General features: G+C 36.0%; 1 protein-coding gene across 3 annotated transcripts in view; it reads left to right on the forward strand.

Moving 5' to 3' along the window:
• Rabgap1l (RAB GTPase activating protein 1 like) overlaps positions 1-21598 on the forward strand; it is a 577981-nt gene that overhangs the window by 56991 nt on the left and 499392 nt on the right. For 2 of the 3 annotated variants that reach the window (XM_059281246.1, XM_059281248.1), the window contains exons 2-5: positions 8177-8356; positions 10003-10195; positions 11829-12039; positions 14042-14216. In XM_059281246.1, the coding sequence (XP_059137229.1) occupies positions 8219-8356; positions 10003-10195; positions 11829-12039; positions 14042-14216 (717 nt within the window). In that variant the 5' untranslated portion in view covers positions 8177-8218. The remainder of the gene's footprint in view (positions 1-8176; positions 8357-10002; positions 10196-11828; positions 12040-14041; positions 14217-21598) is intronic. The other variant, XM_059281247.1, reaches the window with a different exon arrangement.

Genomic DNA, 21598 nt, shown 5'->3' on the forward strand with positions numbered 1-21598 from the left:
GGTCTTGGTCCAAAATAGATTGCCATAAATAAAGACAAGTTAATATTTTGGTGCAACAAATTGCTGTGTGATAGTAGGCAGTAAATTATATTTGAGATGGCTTATTGGAATTCAGGTCAGGAACTAAGTGGATATTGCATAGAATGATAATGTTAAGGATTATTTACTTTAGAAATAATTCAATCCAACTTTCTATCTGATGCTGGAGTCTGTCTTTCTATATTCAAAACAATTCATTTGTCCATTAAAGAAATATTTATTGAGCCCTTGCTGCTTTTAGTTATTGTGCTAAGACTGTTGGTGAAAAAAGGAGGAGTAGACACAGTCCCTGCCCTCCTGCAGATAGTTGAGTTGTCTGTCTTATATTTAAGTGCTCAGTGAGTATCAGCAATTTATTTATTTAGATATTTGAAAATTTCTTTTCAGGCCTGTGAGATGGCTTAGCAGTAAAGGTGCTTGCCACCAAGCCTGACAACCTAGGTTTGATCTTTAGGACCCACATGGTGAACAGAACCAACTTCTACAAGTTGTCCTTTGATTTTTACTTGTGCTTGGTGGCATGCATACATACAGACATACACACATACGTACACACCATGCATAAATAATGTAATAGTTAAAATTTTTTTCCTTAGTGATTTTTAAGTTTCCACATATCGATTGTGTACGTGTTTTTTTCAGATTATACCTTTTTTTTTCAGATTATTTTTAGGAACCAATGTTGTGCTCGCCCTCCCTCCCTCCCTCCCTCCCTCCCTCCCTCCCTCCCCCCCCCCCTCTCTCTCCATATATATATATGGAGGCCAGAGGTCAGTGTTGTGTGTCTTCCTCAATTACTTTCTACCTCATTAAAATTTTTTTTTTAATTTTTGGTTTTTTGATACAGTGTTTCTCTGTGTAGCCCTGGCTGTCCTGGTATTCACTCTGTTGACCAGACTGGACTTGAATTCACAGAGATCCACCTGTCTCTGCCTCCTGAGTCCTGGGATTAAAGGCATGTGCCACCATGCTTAGCTTCCACCTAATTTTTTGAGACAGGTTTCCACTGAGCCTGGAGTTCACTGATGGGTCTAGACTGGCTGGCCCTGTGAGCTCCAGGGCTCCCCCTCTCTGTCTCCACAGTGTTGGAAGTACAGATGCATGGCCTGGTGTCTGGCCCTTTTTCTAGGTTGTGGAGATCACATTTAGATCCTGATGCTTGTGGGGCGAGCATTTTACTGACTGTGCCATCTCCCTGACCACAGTGTTGTCTTAGGAATTTCATATTCTAATTGCTGTGTTAGGGAAGACATTTGCTTTTGTATGTTTCTATATTTGCTCTTTCTATATTTGCTCATTAGTTCTAGAAGACTGATCTGTCTGTCTGTCTGTCTGCCTACCTACCCACCCACCTACCTACCTATTTATTTATGGTAGGTTCTTCGAGGATTTTTGCTTTTTCATTCAGGTGATATGTGAGTAAAGACAGTTTACTTTCTTCATTTCCAGTCTGTCTGCCTTTTATTTCTTAGGATATTAAGTCAGAATGTAAGAGAGGGCAATTTTGCATTGTCCCAATTTGGAAGGTAATATAGCTAAGCTTTTGCTAGTTGTAGAATTTTTTGATTTATCAAATAGAGAAAATTCTCTTCAGTAATTGTTTTGGTGAGAATTTTATTCATAAATAGGTATTGAATTTTGTCAGTTATATTTTACTAGCTGACCTAGCCATGATTTTCTTTAGTCTTTTGATACATTTGATTACACTGATTGTATTTTTGTGGGTGTATGTGTATGTGGTGTGAGTGTTGGTATGAATGTGTACACTTTGTTGCACATACATGTGGAAGCTAGAGGTTGATGCTGGATATTTTCCTTAGTCACTTTGCATCTTAAATTTTGACATAGATTCTCTTGATGAACCTGGAGCTTATCGATTTTGCTAGTCTGGCTGGCCATTGTGAACTACAGGGATCTCCTTGTCTCTGGACCTCCAGAACCTCAATTATAGATGCACACTGCTGTGCCTGACTTTAGTGGGTCAGGATCCAGACTCTGGTCCTAATGTTTACATGTCACCCACAGAGCCATCTCTGTAGCTCCCATTGATAGATTTTGAATGGTGAACCAATCTTGTATACCTCATGTACAATTTGTGTGCGTTGTTAGGTATGGTTTTCTACTATGTTGAGTTTTTTTTTTTAAAATCTGGATATATTGGTTTATAGTTTTCTTGTATTCTAGTTTTATTATTAATATAATACCAGGTGTCTTCAAAACTTTTGTTTTTGTTTTTGTTTTTGTTTTTCGAGTCAGGGTTTCTCTGTATAGCTTTGGAGCCTATCCTGGAACTCACTCTGTAGACCAGGCTGGCCTCGAACTCACAGAGATCTGCCTGCCTCTGCCTCCTGAGTGCTGGCATTTAAGGCGTGTGCCACCACTGCCTGTCGTCTCTACCAAACTTTTAAGAGATAATGTTAATTCTCTGTGATCTCTTCCATGATGTTGTAGTTCTTATTTTTTCTTTATCGATGTTTGAATGTAGGAGTTCCTCAACCCTGTCCTCCATTCCTGGTGCTGTTTTTTACTTCTGCTTGATTGACTTGATTGGTGATGCTTTCCACTGTCGTCGTCATCATCATCATCATCATCATCATCATCGTTGTTGCCGTCTTCTTCTATATTATTCTATCTATATTATTATTATTATTATTATTATTATTATTATTACTATTTTTACTTTCTTCTTATTATTTCCGTGAACTGTGTGTGCCCTTGTGGAAGTCAGAGGACAGTATGCAGGAGTTGGGCTGCCCCTTCCACTGTGTGTGTTTTGGATCAAACTCTGGTTGTCAGTCTCTGTAGCAGTTGCCATTTCCTGCTGAAGCATTTTGCATTTGTGCTTTTTATTTGATTCTTTGAGTTTTCCACTTTTAACATTTCTTTACTTATGTACTTTTAAATCTCAGTGTCTAGGTTAAATTTTTAACCTGTCGCTTACTGTTTCTTACTCTTTTACCTATATTGCTTGTATTTTCATCCATTTGGTTCAGCTCTGCCCCCATGTTGCTTATTTTCCAGGGCCTGATTTATATTCAACTGCTTGCTTGTTTGAGGTCACTGATCATTTTTACTAGTAAATTTCTAACCTCTTCACTTAGCCTTTTACCCATTTTAGTATTTTTGAATCCAGTAGCTCAATTCTTTTAGAGCTGTGTGTGTGTCTGTTCGTCTGTCCGTTTGTGATTTGCATGTGTGTAGGCTTTAGCTCTTTTGGCTTTATTTGGGAACTTTGTTGTTGTTTTTTTTTTTTTTTTGGTTTTTCGAGACAGGGTTTCTCTGTGCAGCTTTGCGCCTTTCCTGGGAATCACTTGGTAGCCCAGGCTGGCCTTGAACTCATGGAGATCCGCCTGGCTCTGCCTCCCGAGTGCTGGGATTAAAGGCATGTGCTACCCCTGCCCGGCTGGGGGCTTATTCTTGAGGCCTCATTCTGTAGTACCACTTAGAGAGAAGGACACAAACATTTGTAACAGCAATAGTGTCCAACTATACAAGATGCAGAAATACACTTAATGTCCATTAAAGCCACTTATACATCATTAGTGACCACAACCCCAGCGAATACTAATGTTCTAGGTTTTTTTTTTTTTTTTTTTTTTTTTTTTTTTTTTTTTTTTTTTTCTGTTGCTGTGATTAAAAAACATACTGACAAAAGCAACTTAGAGGAGGAAAGAGTTTGTTTGGCTTGTATTTCTAGGTCATAGCCCATCATGGAGGGAAATCAGAGCAGGAACTCAAGTAAGAAAGAAATTGAAGGAGAGTCCATGGAAACAAATCTGCTTGCTGGCTTGCTTATAGATAGGTGCATGCTTAGCTAGCTTCCTTATCAGCCCAGGATCATCTCCATAGGTATGGGATGGCCCACAGTGGGCTGGATTCTCCTCAGTTAAGTAACAATGAAGACAGGCCCTCACAGACATGCCTCCAGGCTAGTCTGATCTGATAACTCAAGGGTTCTTCTCAGATGGTTCTAGGCTGTGCCAAGTTTACAATTAAAACCAACTAGGAAAAATGTTTTCTGTTGTTCAGAATTGTTTAAGATTGTGTAAAAAGGAAATGAATGAGATGAAGAAGGGAAAGAAAAATAGAGAAGCAAGTTAAATAAACCAAAATTAGACAAGGGATGGAGAATGATGTTTTAGGGTGGAAGGGAAAAGAGCAAGAGTTAGAAAAGATGAAAATGAAAAACAAACAAACCAAAAAGATTTTTAAAAAATAACGTTTAGGAAAAAATTAGATAAATGTAAGAAAGGGAATAAAGATAAAAAGAGGCTTACTGTTTGTTTTGGGAAAACAATAGTAACAATTACTGAAAGTGTAGAGAGAAGAATAAACATGGTGGATGGGGAAAAGAAAAGCAAAAGGATGGCCCAATAATGAAAAATATATAAATGAAACATTGTTCATACTGTAAAAAAGCAAAACTACTGTTAAAAATCTAGTAAAAAGAGAAAGGGGAAACACCAGGGGGTGGGGTGGGGGACAAGGAAGGGAAGATGAGGTGGTGGAGCAGCTTCCTGTGGGTTGGTGGCTGTGTGTACTTGAGGCATTGGGGAGCACCTCTTGAGTTTGTGGGCTCTTGTATTCCCTTTGTTTATGCTGGTGTTGAGCTTTTTGGAGGATTTTCCTGTTTTCCATCTTCCTGCCAGGGAGCTGTATTCATTTTGTCTTCTTTTCTGTGAGCACCTGCCTGTTTTTCCTGAACTTTTCAGGTGTCCTATGGTTACCTTTGTGAATTTCTGACACTCTTTTCTTTCTCTGTTTGGAATAGAGTGGGTTTTTTTTTTTTTTAAATTAGTATAAGTCTTCTCTTTCATTTGATCACATGGAGGTAACTTCTGGTCTGACATCTGGCACAGAGATTGGGAGGCCACTTCTTACAGTTTCTTGCAGAGACAAATTGCTCACATTAAGATGATTAGTTCATACTCACAGAAGGCTGCTGTGAAGTTGTTCAGGCTTACAGTGTGTGCTTCAGTTCATTTTATACACTTAGGATACTGAACCTTTACATTCTATACATGTCTCTTGAATGGTATTGTGTATGGTCTGTTAATATTTGTGTGCCCATGTTTTGATAAATTTTAACTTTTTATAGGTATATTTGTATTTTATGGTAGTATTTGTATTTTATGGACTGTCATCCACTTATATATTCCTGACAGTCTTTTTTTTTTTAAGCTGTTACTGCTTAAAATTGTAATAAAACAGGTTAAAAATGTAATATATTGGGAGAAAGTTTATTTTCACAGACTTAGAGACTTCATGTGAAAAACATGGAGCCACTGAAATATAGCAATGTAAAAAAACCCTGCTTTTAAAATTAATTAATTTCTAATTAGCATACAAATTAATATGTTTACTTATGGCATTTTTTATACATTCACTACCTTTTGTAGTACTTATAATAGGGTGTGATCTTGACTTTTTTTTCTAGATTGTCTGTATCTTAAATGAGAATGTTAGCTTTAGGAAGACAGAGACAACAATGATTTTACTAATGAGTATAGTTTTTGGTGCATAGTAGGGACTCATGGAGTATGTATTAAATGCGTGAATGAAAATGAATATCAGAAGGTGTAGTAGTCCTGAGAGTCAAGTCTGTAACATGGGGAAGAATTTGCTTTGATTAAAGTGTTCTAATGAGAGAGTGTATTGTGTCTATTAAGGCATGGCAAATAGGTTGGCTTCCATTTGAATATAGCAGAAATGATTTTAGTCTCGTTTTAAGTTGAATCTGATTTTTATGTATTCTCTTCTATATCCTGTTTTTTTCTGCTGAAAGTATTTCCCTGGAAGTAGATAGAGGAGGGGTGGAGTGAAGTAGTAAGGATGGCATCTAGTTTCCTTTGATTAAGTTGGTAGAAAGTGCTTAGTTACTAAAATGAGAAATATGGATGAGAAATGGTTATGGGAAGTTCATTAGAAATTCTATTTGGTGGGCTGGAGAGATGGCTCAGTGGTAAGAGGACTGGCTGCTCTTCCAGAGGACCTGAGTTCAATTCTCACAATTGTCTGTAACTTCAGTCCCAGAGGATCTGACACCCTCACACAGACACACATGCAGGCAAAACACCAACGCACATGGGAAAAAAAAAAAAAAAAGAAAAAAGAAAAAAGAAAGAAATTCTGTTTGGTCACATTTGACTTAAGACACTGATAAAACTTCTTTGGAAATGACAAGAAAGGGTTTGGATTCCAAGTTAGGAAATTAGAGGAAACATTTGTGTTGGGGTAGAAATCTGGGCAACTGTGAGCATAGAGACACATAGGAGCTTTCAGCACAGTGAGATGGTGCCTCTAGTGAGTGTGGCAAGGGGAAGGAACTTAGAACATTTAGAAATCAGGTAGAAAAAATGTAACAGTGACTTGGAGAAGGATGGAGCCCAGAACGATATTTGGATTGTATGATGCTTTGGCAAGTAAGGATTCAAAGTGTAGCTTAAAAGAGGAAAAGACATGACTTGCTAATTCCTGCTGGAAATTCATAAACACAGAACATATAAAGTGGTAAAATAACTACAAGATAAATGAAGGGTTTTATGAAGAAAAGTGGTTTACTTACCTAGCAGCAATAAATGACAGATAGCTGAGGAGTTTATTCCTTTTTATTTGGGTATTCTTGAGAATTTTGATTTTTTTGAAAAAGTTGAAAAGTAAATTTTGAAAGTGCAATTTGAACTTGGGATTTTTCTCTTTCCTCCCTCCTTTATTTCTTCCTTTTTTTTTTTTTTTTTTTTTTTGCCAAGATTAATGGTTTTAGTGCCACCTAATGGCAAAGTGGAACATTGCAGCTGCGATTATATGTGCTATGAAAAGAGTGATGTATTTGAAAGAACATTTCTGGGTATTTTTGTTTATGGACGGCTGTCCATAGATTGCAGGGTCCTGTGTTCTTTAGGTCAGCCTACCTATCCTGCCCTTGTCACATTGCCCATTTATTCACAGTCAACATCATTTAAAGTTCTTTTTTGTCTTTTAGGTTTTAGCTCATGTATTTCTCTCTAAGAGTTCTCTTTTCCACCATCTTACTTAAAATTACTCTTATACTCTACATCATTTCCTCTGTCATTTGCTGTTTTACTTTCTTTATTACTTTTAGATTGGGAATGATCTCTTGCTGCCTCCGTCTCTCCTCCTCTCAACCTCCTCCACCTCCCATCTCTTCCTCCCCTCTTTCTCCCTCTCTCCTGTCCCCCCCCCCCCCTTCTAGTATTTAAGCTTTGGGACAGCACCAACCTGTCCAGCCTTCTTCAGGCATGCAACCCAGGATTGGGTCCAATGTCTGATATGTAGTATATAATATCCTCAGTCAAAATTAGTTATATGAATGAATATATGAACTTCTAGAAATTTTGAGTTTCTGTAAGACTATAAATCTGTCAAGAAAATGGAATTTCATTGTATTTGATTATTGAGACTTAACTTGGTGTATGAATACCATGTATGAAAGCTTTCTTTTTTGAGTGTTGTTAAATATTATTATCTCTGGAAAAGAAAGACACATATCTTAGGGTGTTGAATTTTATATTAACTTGTCAATTTCAGCAATCTCCTAAATATTTCATAGTATAGTACTTTTTTTGGAAAGCATTTATATTTAATAAAGTAGTTGAATATCTATATTTTATGAGACAAGGTTTTGCTATGTTTTTCTTTCTTGCTGTGTTGAACTTCTGGGCTTAAAGGCTTTTGCTGTCTCAGACCTGGGTAGCTGAGACTAAGGCATGTACCACTGTGTGTGTGTGTGTGTGTGTGTGTGTGTGTGTGTGTGTGTGTGTGTGTGTGAATTTTCTGATTTTTCTAATCACATGCTTATTTTCTCTCTCTGTTTGTTTAAACAAATGAATAAAATCTCCAGTATTTCTTAACAAAATAGTTAAGCAGAAGTAAATTTATTTGTTGAGGTAAGACTGGTGTGTGTTTTTTAGGTAACAGTATCCTTTTAGTCTGAAAGTTAAGAGTGGAAAGAACACATTTCCACCATGTGGCCTTGTCCAAGAAGACAGCCCCCCTAATTTGTAGATAATCTGAATGCCAGGCTTCTTTTTCATATGAACCATTTTATAAAGTTTTCTTAGTTCATTTTTAAACTAGTTTGTTTTTAATCAAGTTTTACTTTTTTTATACTCTTTAGTTTTGCCAGGTGGATGTGGGAAGAGAAGTTTGCAGAACTGAAATGGAGGTCAGAGCTTCATTACAGAAGGTTAGTGGGTCATCTGATTCTGTGGCCACAGAGAACAGTGAAGAATTTGTTTTGGTTCCTCAGCATGCAGATGATACTTCTACAAAGGATGATGGAAAGCCGCAGCTGAAGGTATTTTTTCTTTTTCTAATATGGTACTATTTTTCATTAATTTGTTTTTTCCTTTTCAACTGTTTGGAGCTCATCTGAGGATGAAAACTGAAGGGTTTCTTAAAGTACTGACCTGGATAATAAAAATCAATGTTTGATTGATTTTTTTTAGATATTCTTGATAATAATAAAAATATTTAGTGCTTTATCATTCAGGAGCTAATTGTTTGGTTTGATTTTTAAGTTTATTTTTTTTAAATTATCTTTTGGTTATTTACTTTCTATTAAGAAATTCTAGGAGGAAGAGAGAGAAGGGAAATTAGAGAATAAGTAATATGTGAATTAAACTTACTGGTTAAATCTTTCATAAATTTAATTGATTGTTTTTGTTTCTCTTCTGAGTTTTAATTGAAAGATTTTTCTGTTGCGGATTTTATGCTTTAAATCACGTGGTGAGAATTTGGTAGATGCTTTAGCATTGACTGATTAGTTTAAAAGTGTGTACCTTATATTTTTGGCAGTTGAATTTTCATTTGAATATTTTCCTTCTCTTTCTTTCTTAAATTTTGGTTTGCCTTTTGTAAGCCAAAGATTAGAAAGCAAACCCGGGTATATGTGTGTAGGAACTGGTAACCATTCTTTGTAAGCAGGAATGGAAATAATCAAGTACTATTTATGATTTTTTTTTTTCTGAGATGGGGTTTCTCTGTGTAGTTTTGGAGCCTGTCCTGGATCTCGCTCTGTAGACCAGGTTTGTCTCGAACTCACAGAGATCCTCCTGGCTCTGCCTCCTGAGTGCTGGGATTAAAGAAGTGTGCCACTGCTGCCTGGCTGTGATTGTTCTTAATATTAAGTATGGCATCAGAATGTATGAATGAGTCAGAAATACATTGTGAAAGAGATTATTAAATACTTTCATTATGTCTATTACATAGTTCTATTCAAGTAATCTCAGTGCCTTATTTTTTGACAACTGTATTAGCATTATTGTGCTTAAGATATTAGACTTGTGCCTCATCTACTTTTCAGAAAAAATATAACTTTAAGAAAATTAGCAGCACTCTGGTATCTAATGAAGAATTTATAAAGAAATTAAAATTTTTATAGGATGATACTAAGAAATACGATCGTTTAAATGATATTTACAATGTACCATATTTAAACATCCATTTTCCCCTTCAAACACATAAAATTAGGCTTGATTTTTTTTTTGTGTGTGTGAGTTTGTGTGTGTGTGTGTGTGTATGTAGCATATGTGTGATACAGTATATTGTGTGGAGGTCCAAGGACAGTTTTCTCGAGTTGGTTCTCTCCTTTGACCATAAGGGATCTGGATTGTAGGTAGCAATTGCTTTTACCCACTGAGTCATCACACTGGTGTTGTGTCAGTAGGATCTTGTATCAGTGTAGTTTGAAGGTACCTACAATGTTCTATGAAGAATCTTTTTGTGAAACTAATAAGTCCCCTTTCATGTAGTTGATTTTATTATTCAGGATTACAGTGTGTTATGGATATGTGAAATTAGGTATCACTGGGTAAATTCTCAGTATTTACTGACAATATATTTGAAATTTTAGATCTTAGTTTCTCAAAATGAAATGTTTTTTAATGAAGTAAGCCCCATAATTAAGAGGATTAAAAAAGAAATGTCTTGTTCTACCTATAGATAGCTTCCAATGGTGACGAACAGTTGGAAAAAGCCATGGAAGAGATTTTGAGAGATTCTGAGAAAGGACAAAGCAGCCTACTTGTTGATTGTCAGGGTTCCAATGATATTTCAGACTACTCCTTTGGAGATGTTCCAGCCAGCCAAACAAATAAGCCATCTCTTCAGTTAATTTTGGATCCCTCAAACACAGGTAATGTACCAAATACTTAAAGATGATATGAGGGAATAGAATAAAGAAACAAACAAACAAAAATTGCTGGGCTATGGTGGCTCACGCCTTCAATCCCAGCACTTGGAAGGCAGAGGCAGGCTGATCTCTGAGTTCGAGGCCAGCCTGGTCTACAGAGGGAGTGCCAGTACAGCCAAGGCTACACTGAGAACTGAGAAACCATGTCTCGAAAAACAAAAGAAAACAAAACAAAATTTAAGACAAAGACTAGAAAAAAATTTAGTTTAACATTGTTTTTAATACTGACAAAAAGATTTGTGTGTGTATATGTACCTGTGTCAGTATATGCACATGCCACATACCTATGCATCCACAAATGTCAGGGAGTGTTGGCAAGAAAAAAAGACATTTTTCTTTTGGTGTTTGAGATAGCGTTTCTCTGTGTAGCCCTGCCTGTCCTCGTACTCCCTCTGTAGACCAGGCTGGCCTCGAACTCACAGAAATCTGCCTGACTCTGCCTTCCAAGTGCTGTGATTAAAGGCTAATCATTGAAATTCTTGAATATAGACACTTATACATTTAACCTCTTGGCAAGTAACCCTCCTTCTTCCCCACATTAATTCTCTTGTATTTTTTTGGAATTTACTTAATGAAGTGTTAGGCATTTGCATACTGTCTCCTGCCTGAGTAGTCTTTCTTGGGTACTTTCAGTTCCTTCTCATGTCATTTTTCTTAAGCTGAAGGAATTTACTGCAACAGTTTTTTCTTCTGTGGAAAAAAAAATCTCCTGCTTAATAACCTTCCAGAGAATATTTCATTTTTAGATCCTATTTTACTGAGCTTTAGAATATTTTAGTTATTCCTTTTATTTTTCTACTTACTTTGTTAAAAATAATAAAAATCTTTATTTGTATTTGTAATAATTTAAGTCTTGCCTACTAATTTTATTGTCTATAATTTTTAGATTCATTTATCTGCATTGTTTTGTGTTTAGAATCTACAGTTAGGAATTATTTTTACACAGATTTGTAGAATATTTATATTTTTACACAAAAAAAAATTCCCTCTTCAGTTTTAGAAACCCAGTTATAGGACTGCCAATAAGTTTCCCTATGTATGATGTTTGCTAGCCACTGATGCGTGATTTTACTACAGGACCTTGCTTAATGCTTCCCATATTTAAGTTGACAGAAATGCATAACAACATATGTGCATGTAATACTAATACTAAAATAATATAAATATTTATACTGTTTAAATAAATTTAATGGCTTAAATGATTTATAGCTTTTAAAAATGAATTTTGCTATCTTTTTTACATGCAGGTAGATATTCTCTAACAATGATGAGCTTTTAAAAAAAGTGTATAGAATTATATATGTACTCTCCCCTATTATATAGAGAGGAAAATTGGGTGAATATGAGTTTTTTTAAAATGTGTGTAGAATTATATATGTACTCCCCCCACTATTATATAGAGAGGAAAATTGGGTGATGCAATCATCAAAATCAGTTGTAAGAAAAGCAACTTCATTAGAATACTTAATAGTTCACACAAGCTACGGAGACAGTGATAAGGAAAATGAAAAAATGACTGTTGTTGTTTTTGGAATGTGTACTAGAGACTTGATTGTTTTCACTTTTTTTTTTTCAGAAGTTTCCAAACCCAGACCATCTTCTCCAAGTGGACTTACTGAAGAAGACAGTGTTCTATTTAACAAATTGACTTACTTAGGATGTATGAAGGTTTCTTCCCCACGTAGCGAAGTAGAGGCTTTACGGGCAATGGCAGCCATGAGAGCCTCCAGTCAGTACCCCTTTGCTGTTACACTCTATGTGCCCAATGTTCCAGAAGGTTCTGTGAGGTAAGCTTTCTTTTTCTTTTTCTTAAGGTATGATTAAGTATTCTGAGTGGTGGTGAGTATATTACATCATGAAACAGATGTAGGATTGAACTGTGAGTTCACTTATGCTCTCTAGACTTACAATGCAAATTAAAAATTACATTTAGACTTAGAACTTGTTACTGTTTGCAGAGGATATTTTCAAATTACTAATCTAGTAAGTTAAGTACTAAGTATCTACTAAAAGCATTGTAAATTTACAATTTTTAAAAAAGATTTATTTATTTTTATTTTATGTGCATTGGTGTTTTGCCTGCATGTATGCCTGTGTGAGAGTGCCAGGTCCCCTTGAACTGGAGTTACAGACAGTTGTGAGCTCCCATGTGGGTCCTGGGAATTGAACCTGGGTCCTCTGGAAGAGCAGCCAGTGCTCTTAACCTCTGAGTCATCTCCTTATCCCCTAGAATTACAAACTATTGATAAAAATAGCCTTTAATGTTTTAGGAAAACATTGTGTTACTGTATTCTTTATGTGGAATGTGTGTGGGGACATGTAGGTGTGTGTGGAAGCAGAGGACAGCCACTGGTGGTATTCCGTAGTTGTTGCCCACCTTTTAAAAATTTAAATAAAATTTTGGAGCCAAAGTATCTTAGTGGTCTGGAATTGGCCAAGTTTCCTAGGCTGGCTTGCTGGCCGCCTGTGGGAGCTTCTGGGGCTATTTGTCAACCTCCCTAGCACTAGCATTACACCCACAGGCCGCAGTGCTCAGGTCTAACTCAGGTGCTCTTACTTGTGGAGCAAGCACTTTCCTTTGTTCCCCGTGCCTTCCAAAGGAGAGGTAGTGACAGTCAGATCCCTGGGGTTGCTGTGTGTCAGTCTAGCCATAGGTCCCAGTGAGAGATTCTGTCTCAAAAAACAAGGTGAACAAGAACACTTACTGTACAAAGCAGAGGACCTGAGTTTGGGGTACTACCACTCAAGTTAAAGGAAAAAATCATGGTGTGGCTACATGTCTGTAACCCCATTGTTGAGGGACAGGATTGATGGGACTTGCTGGCTGCCACTCTAGCTGTGAAAGATCAAAACAACAACAAAGAAAACAAGGTGGGGTATCCTTAAGGATTGATAACTGAAGTTGACCTTTGACCTCCTCATGTATTGTACATGCATTTACACCTGTACACACTAACATCTACAAGCCCTCTATGACAGATGCACATAGACACAAACAGAGAAAAATAAAAGAATAAAAAAGAAATGGACTTTCTAGGAATGATCTGTGCTGTTCCTTCTCTTTCTTTCTCTTCCTCCCATGGTAGTGGTGAATATCCCAGGCAGAGGCAGGTGTATCTCTGATTCAATGCTAGCCTAGTCTACATAGTGAGTTTTAGGACAGCCATAGCTATGTAATAGAGAAACCTTATCTTGAAAACAAACAAACCAAAACCCCCCCCCCAAAAAAAAAAACAACAAAAATATTCTTTGACAATTTGATGTGCATATGTGCTGAGAGTTGGACATTTTCACCCACCCTTTATTATCCTTGTCTAGCCTCCTCCTTTCTTCTGCTCAAACTTTTTTTTTCAACAATCCTCCTCCTACTTTGATGTCTTTTTCCCCCTTTACTGGCATAGCTTTTAACAGAACAACATAAAGTCTGTTGTTATGATTTTATATATATATATATATATATATATACACACACACACACACATATATATATACACATATATATGATATGATATGGAATAGAGGTATGATATATATAGTTGTAATTATATATATATATATATATGTATAATTGACTGGAGAGTATGAGTTGGCTCATAGGCAACAAGAATGAAGAAATTGTTAAAATGAAATGATTTTGTGTGTGTGTGTTTATATGTATAAGATTTTCAGTAACATGAAGATAATTCATTTACTTGTATTAATAACCATTTTGTGATTTTAACAGTTATGTCATATTACCATGATTTGCTTTGATAGTTGATATTTCAATCTCATTTTTTATTATTGCAGAATTATAGACCAGTCAAGCAGTGTGGAGATAGCATCCTTCCCAATTTATAAGGTGTTATTCTGTGCACGTGGCCATGATGGGACAACAGAGAGCAATTGCTTTGCATTTACAGAGAGTTCTCATGGTTCAGAAGAATTTCAGATACATGTTTTCTCCTGTGAAATTAAAGAGGCAGTAAGTATGATACAGTATAGCAGTTTTCTACAGAGCTTAACTAGGATATATTTTTGAACTCTTTAATTTTCATTTCTTAGAAAGAGATATGTAAACTAAACATTATGTAAACTTGGAGACTATAGTGACCATGTTAATATTTGAAGTGGCATGGCACTGAATATAGAAAGCTAACTAAGTCTGATATGTTGTACATGAACATGATATTGTAGGTAGAGCAGGTATAATACAAAATGCCATTTGGGAAATTGTCCTTTTACCCTACCATTGTAATATTTGCTTATGCTCAGAAACTATGAGTATTTTTATGACTCTTATTATTTTGTTCAAGCTCAGTAGTCCAAATGGTTTTTAAAAAATGCATCTTACAATGCCTGATTTTTTGCTGGGCTTGATAGTTGTATAATGCTTTCACTTACATAGTATACTAACCTTGTTTCTTAGATCTCAACTGTTGATTTCACTGGTGATGACTTTTTATCACTTTAAGCCTTGAGTTCATTCTTGAGTTGGCCAGTTAAAAATACAGATGCTCTCATAGAATTAGGGGAACTTGTAGTCATTTGAAGATGTCAGTATATTCTTAGCAATTATTATTAATTAGTGGTTTATTCTTGTATTGGAATAATAGTTCAGAAACAAATGCTGTAAATGCATTTTTTATGAGTTTATCTACTTGTCCCCCTACTCCAAATTGTATTAGTTTATTACTTGAAGCCTTTTCAAAGGCTTTGAAAAGTAGGCTTGTGTGGGCAAGTTTTCAGGTATGCTCGCTTTTGAAAATTTAAATTGCCAACAGAAAATGCTAAAAGCAGCACCATTCTAGTCTCTATTTACCATACAGCATGAACACATAATTTTAGTTATAGACACTTTTATGACCACAACACAAGAATTCATAGAAACATAGATCTTTGTGAGTTTAATACGAAATATGATTGGCATGCTATTTCTTATGTCATGGTAATTATTTTGTTTTACACTAAAATAATTGTGTGGAAACACATAATTTATATTGTAACTATAGAAATTCTCTGCTAGAATTCATGCCTTAATCAAACTTCAGGTTGTTAGTACTGCTTTTTCAGGTTAAAGCCTTATTCTGTTTCATCCCAAAGTTTAAATTTATACTGTATACTCACTTCTTTCTGAAAAGCTGTGATTGGCAAGAGTGATTGGGTCCAAGTGTGCTGATAGTGTATCTGGCATGTAGTAGACATGAATGTAAGTATGTTGAAAGAATAAAGAATACATGGGTTTTTGTGAATGAGAGGACTATTTGTGATCCTTACACACTCCACTGCAGAGGTGGGGAAACAGATTGGTAGAGTCCTGGCACTTCATGTTGACAGCTGTCACTTAATACACCTGTATGGTTACTGGACCACTGGAACTGAACAACAAGGGGATAAACTCTGAAGAATTCAAGAACCTGCTGCTTGAGAGATGGAAATGCTGCCCTAGGAAGAAACTGAGGGGGAACCTGCTGCATGCATTTCTATAACTGATGGTATGCAACTCTCTTTTGGAATTATAGTATCTATTTATTTATGAATATAGGAGATGTTCTTTGTTAAAGAGCTTTTAATAGTGGGTGATGAATGGGAAAAAAGTGGGAAATTCTTGACTTGATAATTTTGGAGATACTACTATTACATTTCTAGACAGTGTATTGCTGGCCGTGATTTTCATGTATTAATTTTTTTTTTTTTTTTTTTTTTTTTTTTTTTTTTCCGAGACAGAGTTTCTCTGTGTAGCTTTGCGCCTTTCCTGGATCTCGCTCAGTAGACCAGGCTGGCCTCGAACTCACAGAGATCCGCCTGACTCTGCCTCCCGAGTGCTGGGATTAAAGGCGTGCACCACCACCGCCTGGCCATGTATTAATTTTTAAAAAACATACTTTTGAAAGTTTTATTGTCAATCATTGATGAATAAAACATATTGTTTGAAAAAGGAGGTACAGGACTATGGCCATTAAACCTTATTGGGAGAGAACACTTCTAAATATTGAGTAACCCAGTGTATATAGAGAGCTTATGTCAGCCATTGTGTGAAGCATCTACTTGATTGATGCTCCTAACATCCCATGGATGGGTAGGATTTTTTTAGACAACTGACATTAGATTTGCCTGGAACAACCTTAATTTATGCCTGTTGTTCAGGTATATTACTAATACCCTTACATTTACTTTAAAAAATGTTCTGGTTTAGATGATAATTTGTGTGGTTACCTTTTGCTTGACCCAAGACAAAGAGAATGAATAAAAGAGCTGGGCTTCAAATTGAAGCCTTTAGCTCAGAAGAACTATATATTTATTTTTAGCAAAAACTTCCTTGTTGTTTAAATATTGTAAAAAGTAGGGGCCAATAAGATAGCTCAGTGGATAAGGGTGCTTGCTGTTAAGGCTGACAACTTCAGTTTGATCTCTGGCACCTATAAGGTGGACCTATCCTCTGCCTTCTACCCACATGTGCAATACCACACACACATATGCACACACACACACACACATATGCACACACACACACACACATATGCACACACACACACACACACACACACAGAGAGAGAGAGAGAGAGAGAGAGAGAGAGAGAGAGAGAGAGAGAGAGAAAGAGAGAGAATGTAACAAAAGATAAAATTAAAAAAATTGTAAAAAATAAATGGAAGCCTTTGTTTTTTGTTTTGTTTTGGAAGTGAATTTATCAGCTGCATAGCTTGCATTTCACTTATGTTAGTGGTGTACTCAAGTCTTTACGGAGTTCATCAACATCTTCCTCACTTCATCCAAAAAAAATAATATAATTACAGTTTGAGTTAATCTGAAATCTTCTAGTTATATTTACTGATCATCTAGTTGTCTGTTTCCTAGGAGTTACCTGTTTTGTGGTAAAGAGACAAATACTATATGAGTCCTTTTTGGTGGACACAAGGAGCTTAAAGAATAAAGGACAGATGACAGTCTTATCATTTATGCATGATGTGCAGCAATGCCATTAATATATTTCTTTTCCCTTTCTTTCTCCCTAAGGTTCCTGGATGATGCCTGGAGGTTTTCCTACTAAAGGGAAGAAGATGCTTCTTCAAGCAGTAACAGCATAGTTGCTACCCCGTGATGCTCTTATTTCACCATGATTCTCCTCAGGCAGCAGATGCCAACAGTGAAGAAGGGAAGCCTAGTGAGGGCGATCACTCTCTTGGACACTGTGCTATCAGGATACATTTGACTTATTGTCCTGGGTAGTCTTCTGTAGGACCCTATTGGACTGGATCTTCATGACATTTGGCAAAATAATTTGACAGTCCAACCAAATGTATCTTAATGTCTGTGATCTTTGTACAGGGAGAATGATGCAAGGTTTCTGCTGAGGTACTGCAGACAAACCAAAATGTCAGAAGTAGTAAAAAAAGATAAGGAGGTACCCATGCTTCTTGTGTCTTTGTGGATTTGCTACACAAAGCTTTAAAAGAATACTTTAAAGGGCTTAGTTAATGCTAAGATACACTCCCTCCCCATTTGTGAGTATGGTATACGCACCTGTAAGTATTCATTTGTGTGTATATATGAAGGTGTGCATACACCTATGGTTTCAGTTTTTCTAGTTCTAGGATTTACAAGTATCCATGCCCAGCTGGATAGTAATTTACTTTCTAAAACTTCATTTTGGCAATTCTTAATGATAATGCATTCAAGCAAGTTGTTAAATTGAAAAAAAAAATTGGAAAAATCATTTCTTTTCTTTTCTTTTTTAGATAGGGTTTATGTAGCCCATAGAGATCTGCCTGCCTCTACTTCCCAAGTACTGGGATTAAAAGTACATGCTACCATAACTGGTCACATGGCTTGTGTCATATTTTTATGTTTATTTCTTGGATGAACATTTTCTTTTTCCTTTCTTTCTTTTTTTGTTTTTTCAAGACAGGGTTTCTCTGTGTAGCTTTGGCTGTCCTGGAACTCACTTTGTAAACCAGGCTTCCCTTGAAGTCAGAGATCCGCCTGCCTCTGCCTCCCAAGTACTGGGATTAAAGATGTGCGCCACCAACACCCAGCACTTTTTCTTTTCTTTATTTTTTTTTTTTTTGTAGACAGAGTTCTCTGTGTATCCTTGGCTGTCCTGGAACTACCTCTGTAGACCAGGCTGGCCTCAAACTCACAGAGATCTGCCTGCCTTTGCCTCTTGAGTACTGGGAATAAAGGCATGTACCACTACTGCCAGACTCAAATGAACAGTTTTTGCTAGTATTTCTAAAGAGTAGATTATGTTACGTGAATATTAGTGGAAAATTTTATATTTGAAAAAGCAACTATATTTAAGTAAGTACCATTGTCATTTAATAGCATCATTTGAACTTCAACTGTGTAATATTTACCAATTTGGAAAATACTGAAATAAAGAAAATAAAGTTACCAAAACTCTATAGTAGTTAAGATTGTAGTGTATCTCTGGTTTCAGATGTCTGTGTACACTCCACCTCCAGTAGCAGCAGTCAGAAGCTCAGTTTTGTGTGTAATGTTTTCTGTAGATACTTTGTGTGGAAACAGTTCTACTGTACTGTTTGTTAATAAAACTTTGCTTCCCGCAGAAAAGTGCCTATTTTAGATTACTTTTGTGTGTATATGTTTTAACAATGTGCTATGTATTGAGGTGTTTGTCATGGTATGGATTTTTAATTTACTTTATGTAATTGGTTATATAACCAGTTACATAGTGCTCTAAGAACTGATGTTGATAATCACTGTCTTTGAACTTTACCTTACTAATCCTTGCATCACTTCTCTTCTGTTCACTGACTCTAGAATTCACACATAATTTTAACCTTTTTGGTGGAAATAGCAATTTGTAAGACATGCCATTTAAATTAATGGGCTACATTATAGTTAAATTTGAAACTTAAGCCGACATTTTTGATTTTGGCTCACCTAATGATTCTTTCTGGGTGAACTTACACACATTTTATTTGTATTCATTTGAATATAAGTTTTATGCTCTCCAATGTGTTCATAGCACCTAGAATGTTACTTTGTGCACAGAAAATGCTCGTAAATTTGTTTAATGAGTAAGTTTATTGTTTTAATTGCAAAAAACTTGAGGGCTCTACTTCTTATTAATACTAGTTCTTTACTGCTTTTATTATTTTCACTTGTTTATACAAGATCATGAGAGATAACTAAGATACTGCATCATTATTAATGTTCTGCTATAAATATGGTTCTACTGCTAATATAACTATATGTGCATGCAGAACTATTTCTATAGAGCTGTTAGTGTTACAACGTTAAGTAGTTGATTTAAGAATTGATTTGATATTGGAAAAGTAGTTTAGGGTAACGAATAATTGGTGAAAGTGCGACTGTAAGAGTTTAAGGACAACTTGTTTTAAAATGTAGGTTGCATATATGTATATATGCATGAAAATGTTAATTCCAGAATGTATGAATTAGACAGAAACAGAAAAATAAAGTAGCATATTCCATTTGAGGTAACAGATTCCATGTTTTTAAGTGCTGAGGTCAATTGTAGCACCTTGTTTACACTCAAGGCACCACTGAGCTACAATTGCAGCTCAACAATTTCTTCTATTGAAAGGAGTAGTTTTGCTTTAAGAAAATTTAAAAAACAGTGTTTCCTAGATTAATATGTTCATTGATAATTTGACTTTCAAATTGAGAAATTTGTTAATAATATTCAGTAAAATCTTACTTGTATATCCTAACATGAGGTATTGAAAACAGGACCCTTGTTTAACTTTTCTCACCATATTTTTATTGTTGTGGACCCAGGGATAAGAATAGCTTCTGGAAAGTGTTGTATTTATAGTTCTTTGCCAGTTTGGGAAAAATTCTGAGTAATAAATAAATAATATGAAAATACAAATATAATTTCATAGTTACTAGAGTGACCTAATGCTAATAGAATAGATTCAAATATTTTCATTATTTATCCTGGAAATCTTTTATACTCCAAAACCTTGAGTGAAAACACTGAAAGCTTTTCAAATCTTGTTACCATAAAATAGTGTATGTTGAAAGGATGTAGCTTCAGTGCTGTAGCTCAGTATCTAGCTTGATGAAGCTAAGGGAGGCCCACAGAGAAACGGAGGACTTTAGCTAAAACCTTGCTTGTGAATATTCACTGGGACGATGTAGCTGCCACCCTCATTTTTGCTTTCGTTGCAATATTTTGTCGCCTAGAGACATTTACAAATGAATATAGCTTCTTTTGTGAACTTAAATTAGTTCAGTTTTATCTTTTTTTTGACACAGGTTTCTGTAGCCAAATTAGCCTTGAACTGGTGACAGTCCTCCTGTTTCCTTCTAATGCTGGGAGTATAGGTGTGATCAACCTGGCTTTAAAAAAATACTTATTTAAGCTGGGCAGTGGTGGCACACACCTTTAATCCCAGCACCTGGGAGGCAGAGGCAGGTAGAGGCAGGCAGAGCTCTGTGAGTTCAAAGCTACCTTGGTCTACAGAGTGAGTTCTAGGACAGCCAGCCTACGCAGAGAAACCCTGTCTCAGAAACCCAGTGTATGTGCATCTGTGCACTATATGCGTGTAGGAGCCTGCAGATGTCAGATGAGGTCTTGGATCCCCTGGAACTGGGATTACAGACAGATGTGAGATGCCATGTGGGTTCTGGGAATGAAACTTGAGCTCTCTGCAAGAGCAAGTGCTCTTAATCACTGGACCATCCTGGATTTTTGTTTTAAAAGTTCATGTTTATTAACTTTTTAAATATCAGAGTTTAAAGAAACAGCAAGAATATTTGAAAGACGTCTATTAAGTTAATAATTCTTTCTTAGTGAGGCTAGTATTGTTCCTACAATACTAGTAGACTACATTAGGGCATATTTATGTAGTCTAGGTACACAGATAGGCATTAATTCATTGAGCCTGAGTCTCTTCTTTACTCCTCTGTGAAAGCAAGTCATTGATAACACAGAACTAATCAAAACAATGCAACTTCCTTTAAAGGTCCTCAAATCAGCACTCTAGACTCTACCCAGTCACTTTACTGGTTTGCAGAAAGAATTGCAAATACCTGTTGGCTTGTTTTGTAAGGTTATTCAAACTATTAAGTGGAGTAGTATGTATAAACTGAGTTGGTCAACAAACTCATTGTATCTGAAGCTGTATATATAAGAGATTTGTATTGATTAATGATAGCAAATAATATGTTTCCCCTGACAGAACAATCTTTCATGTATCTGGCACCCAAAAGATCCCTGTTGTTCATATTGGGGAGAAGTTGCTTTGATAATAAAATAATGCGATACATTCTCCCCTCCCCCCCCCAACAAATGGTATGTGTAGTACAGTTAAGCAGTTTCTTTGAAGGGAATGTTGCATTGTCTTAATTAGATATCATCTGGGAAAACCTTT

Source organism: Peromyscus eremicus, chromosome 15, assembly GCF_949786415.1.
Source record: "Peromyscus eremicus chromosome 15, PerEre_H2_v1, whole genome shotgun sequence".
In the NCBI taxonomy this organism is placed as follows: Eukaryota; Metazoa; Chordata; class Mammalia; order Rodentia; family Cricetidae; genus Peromyscus; species Peromyscus eremicus.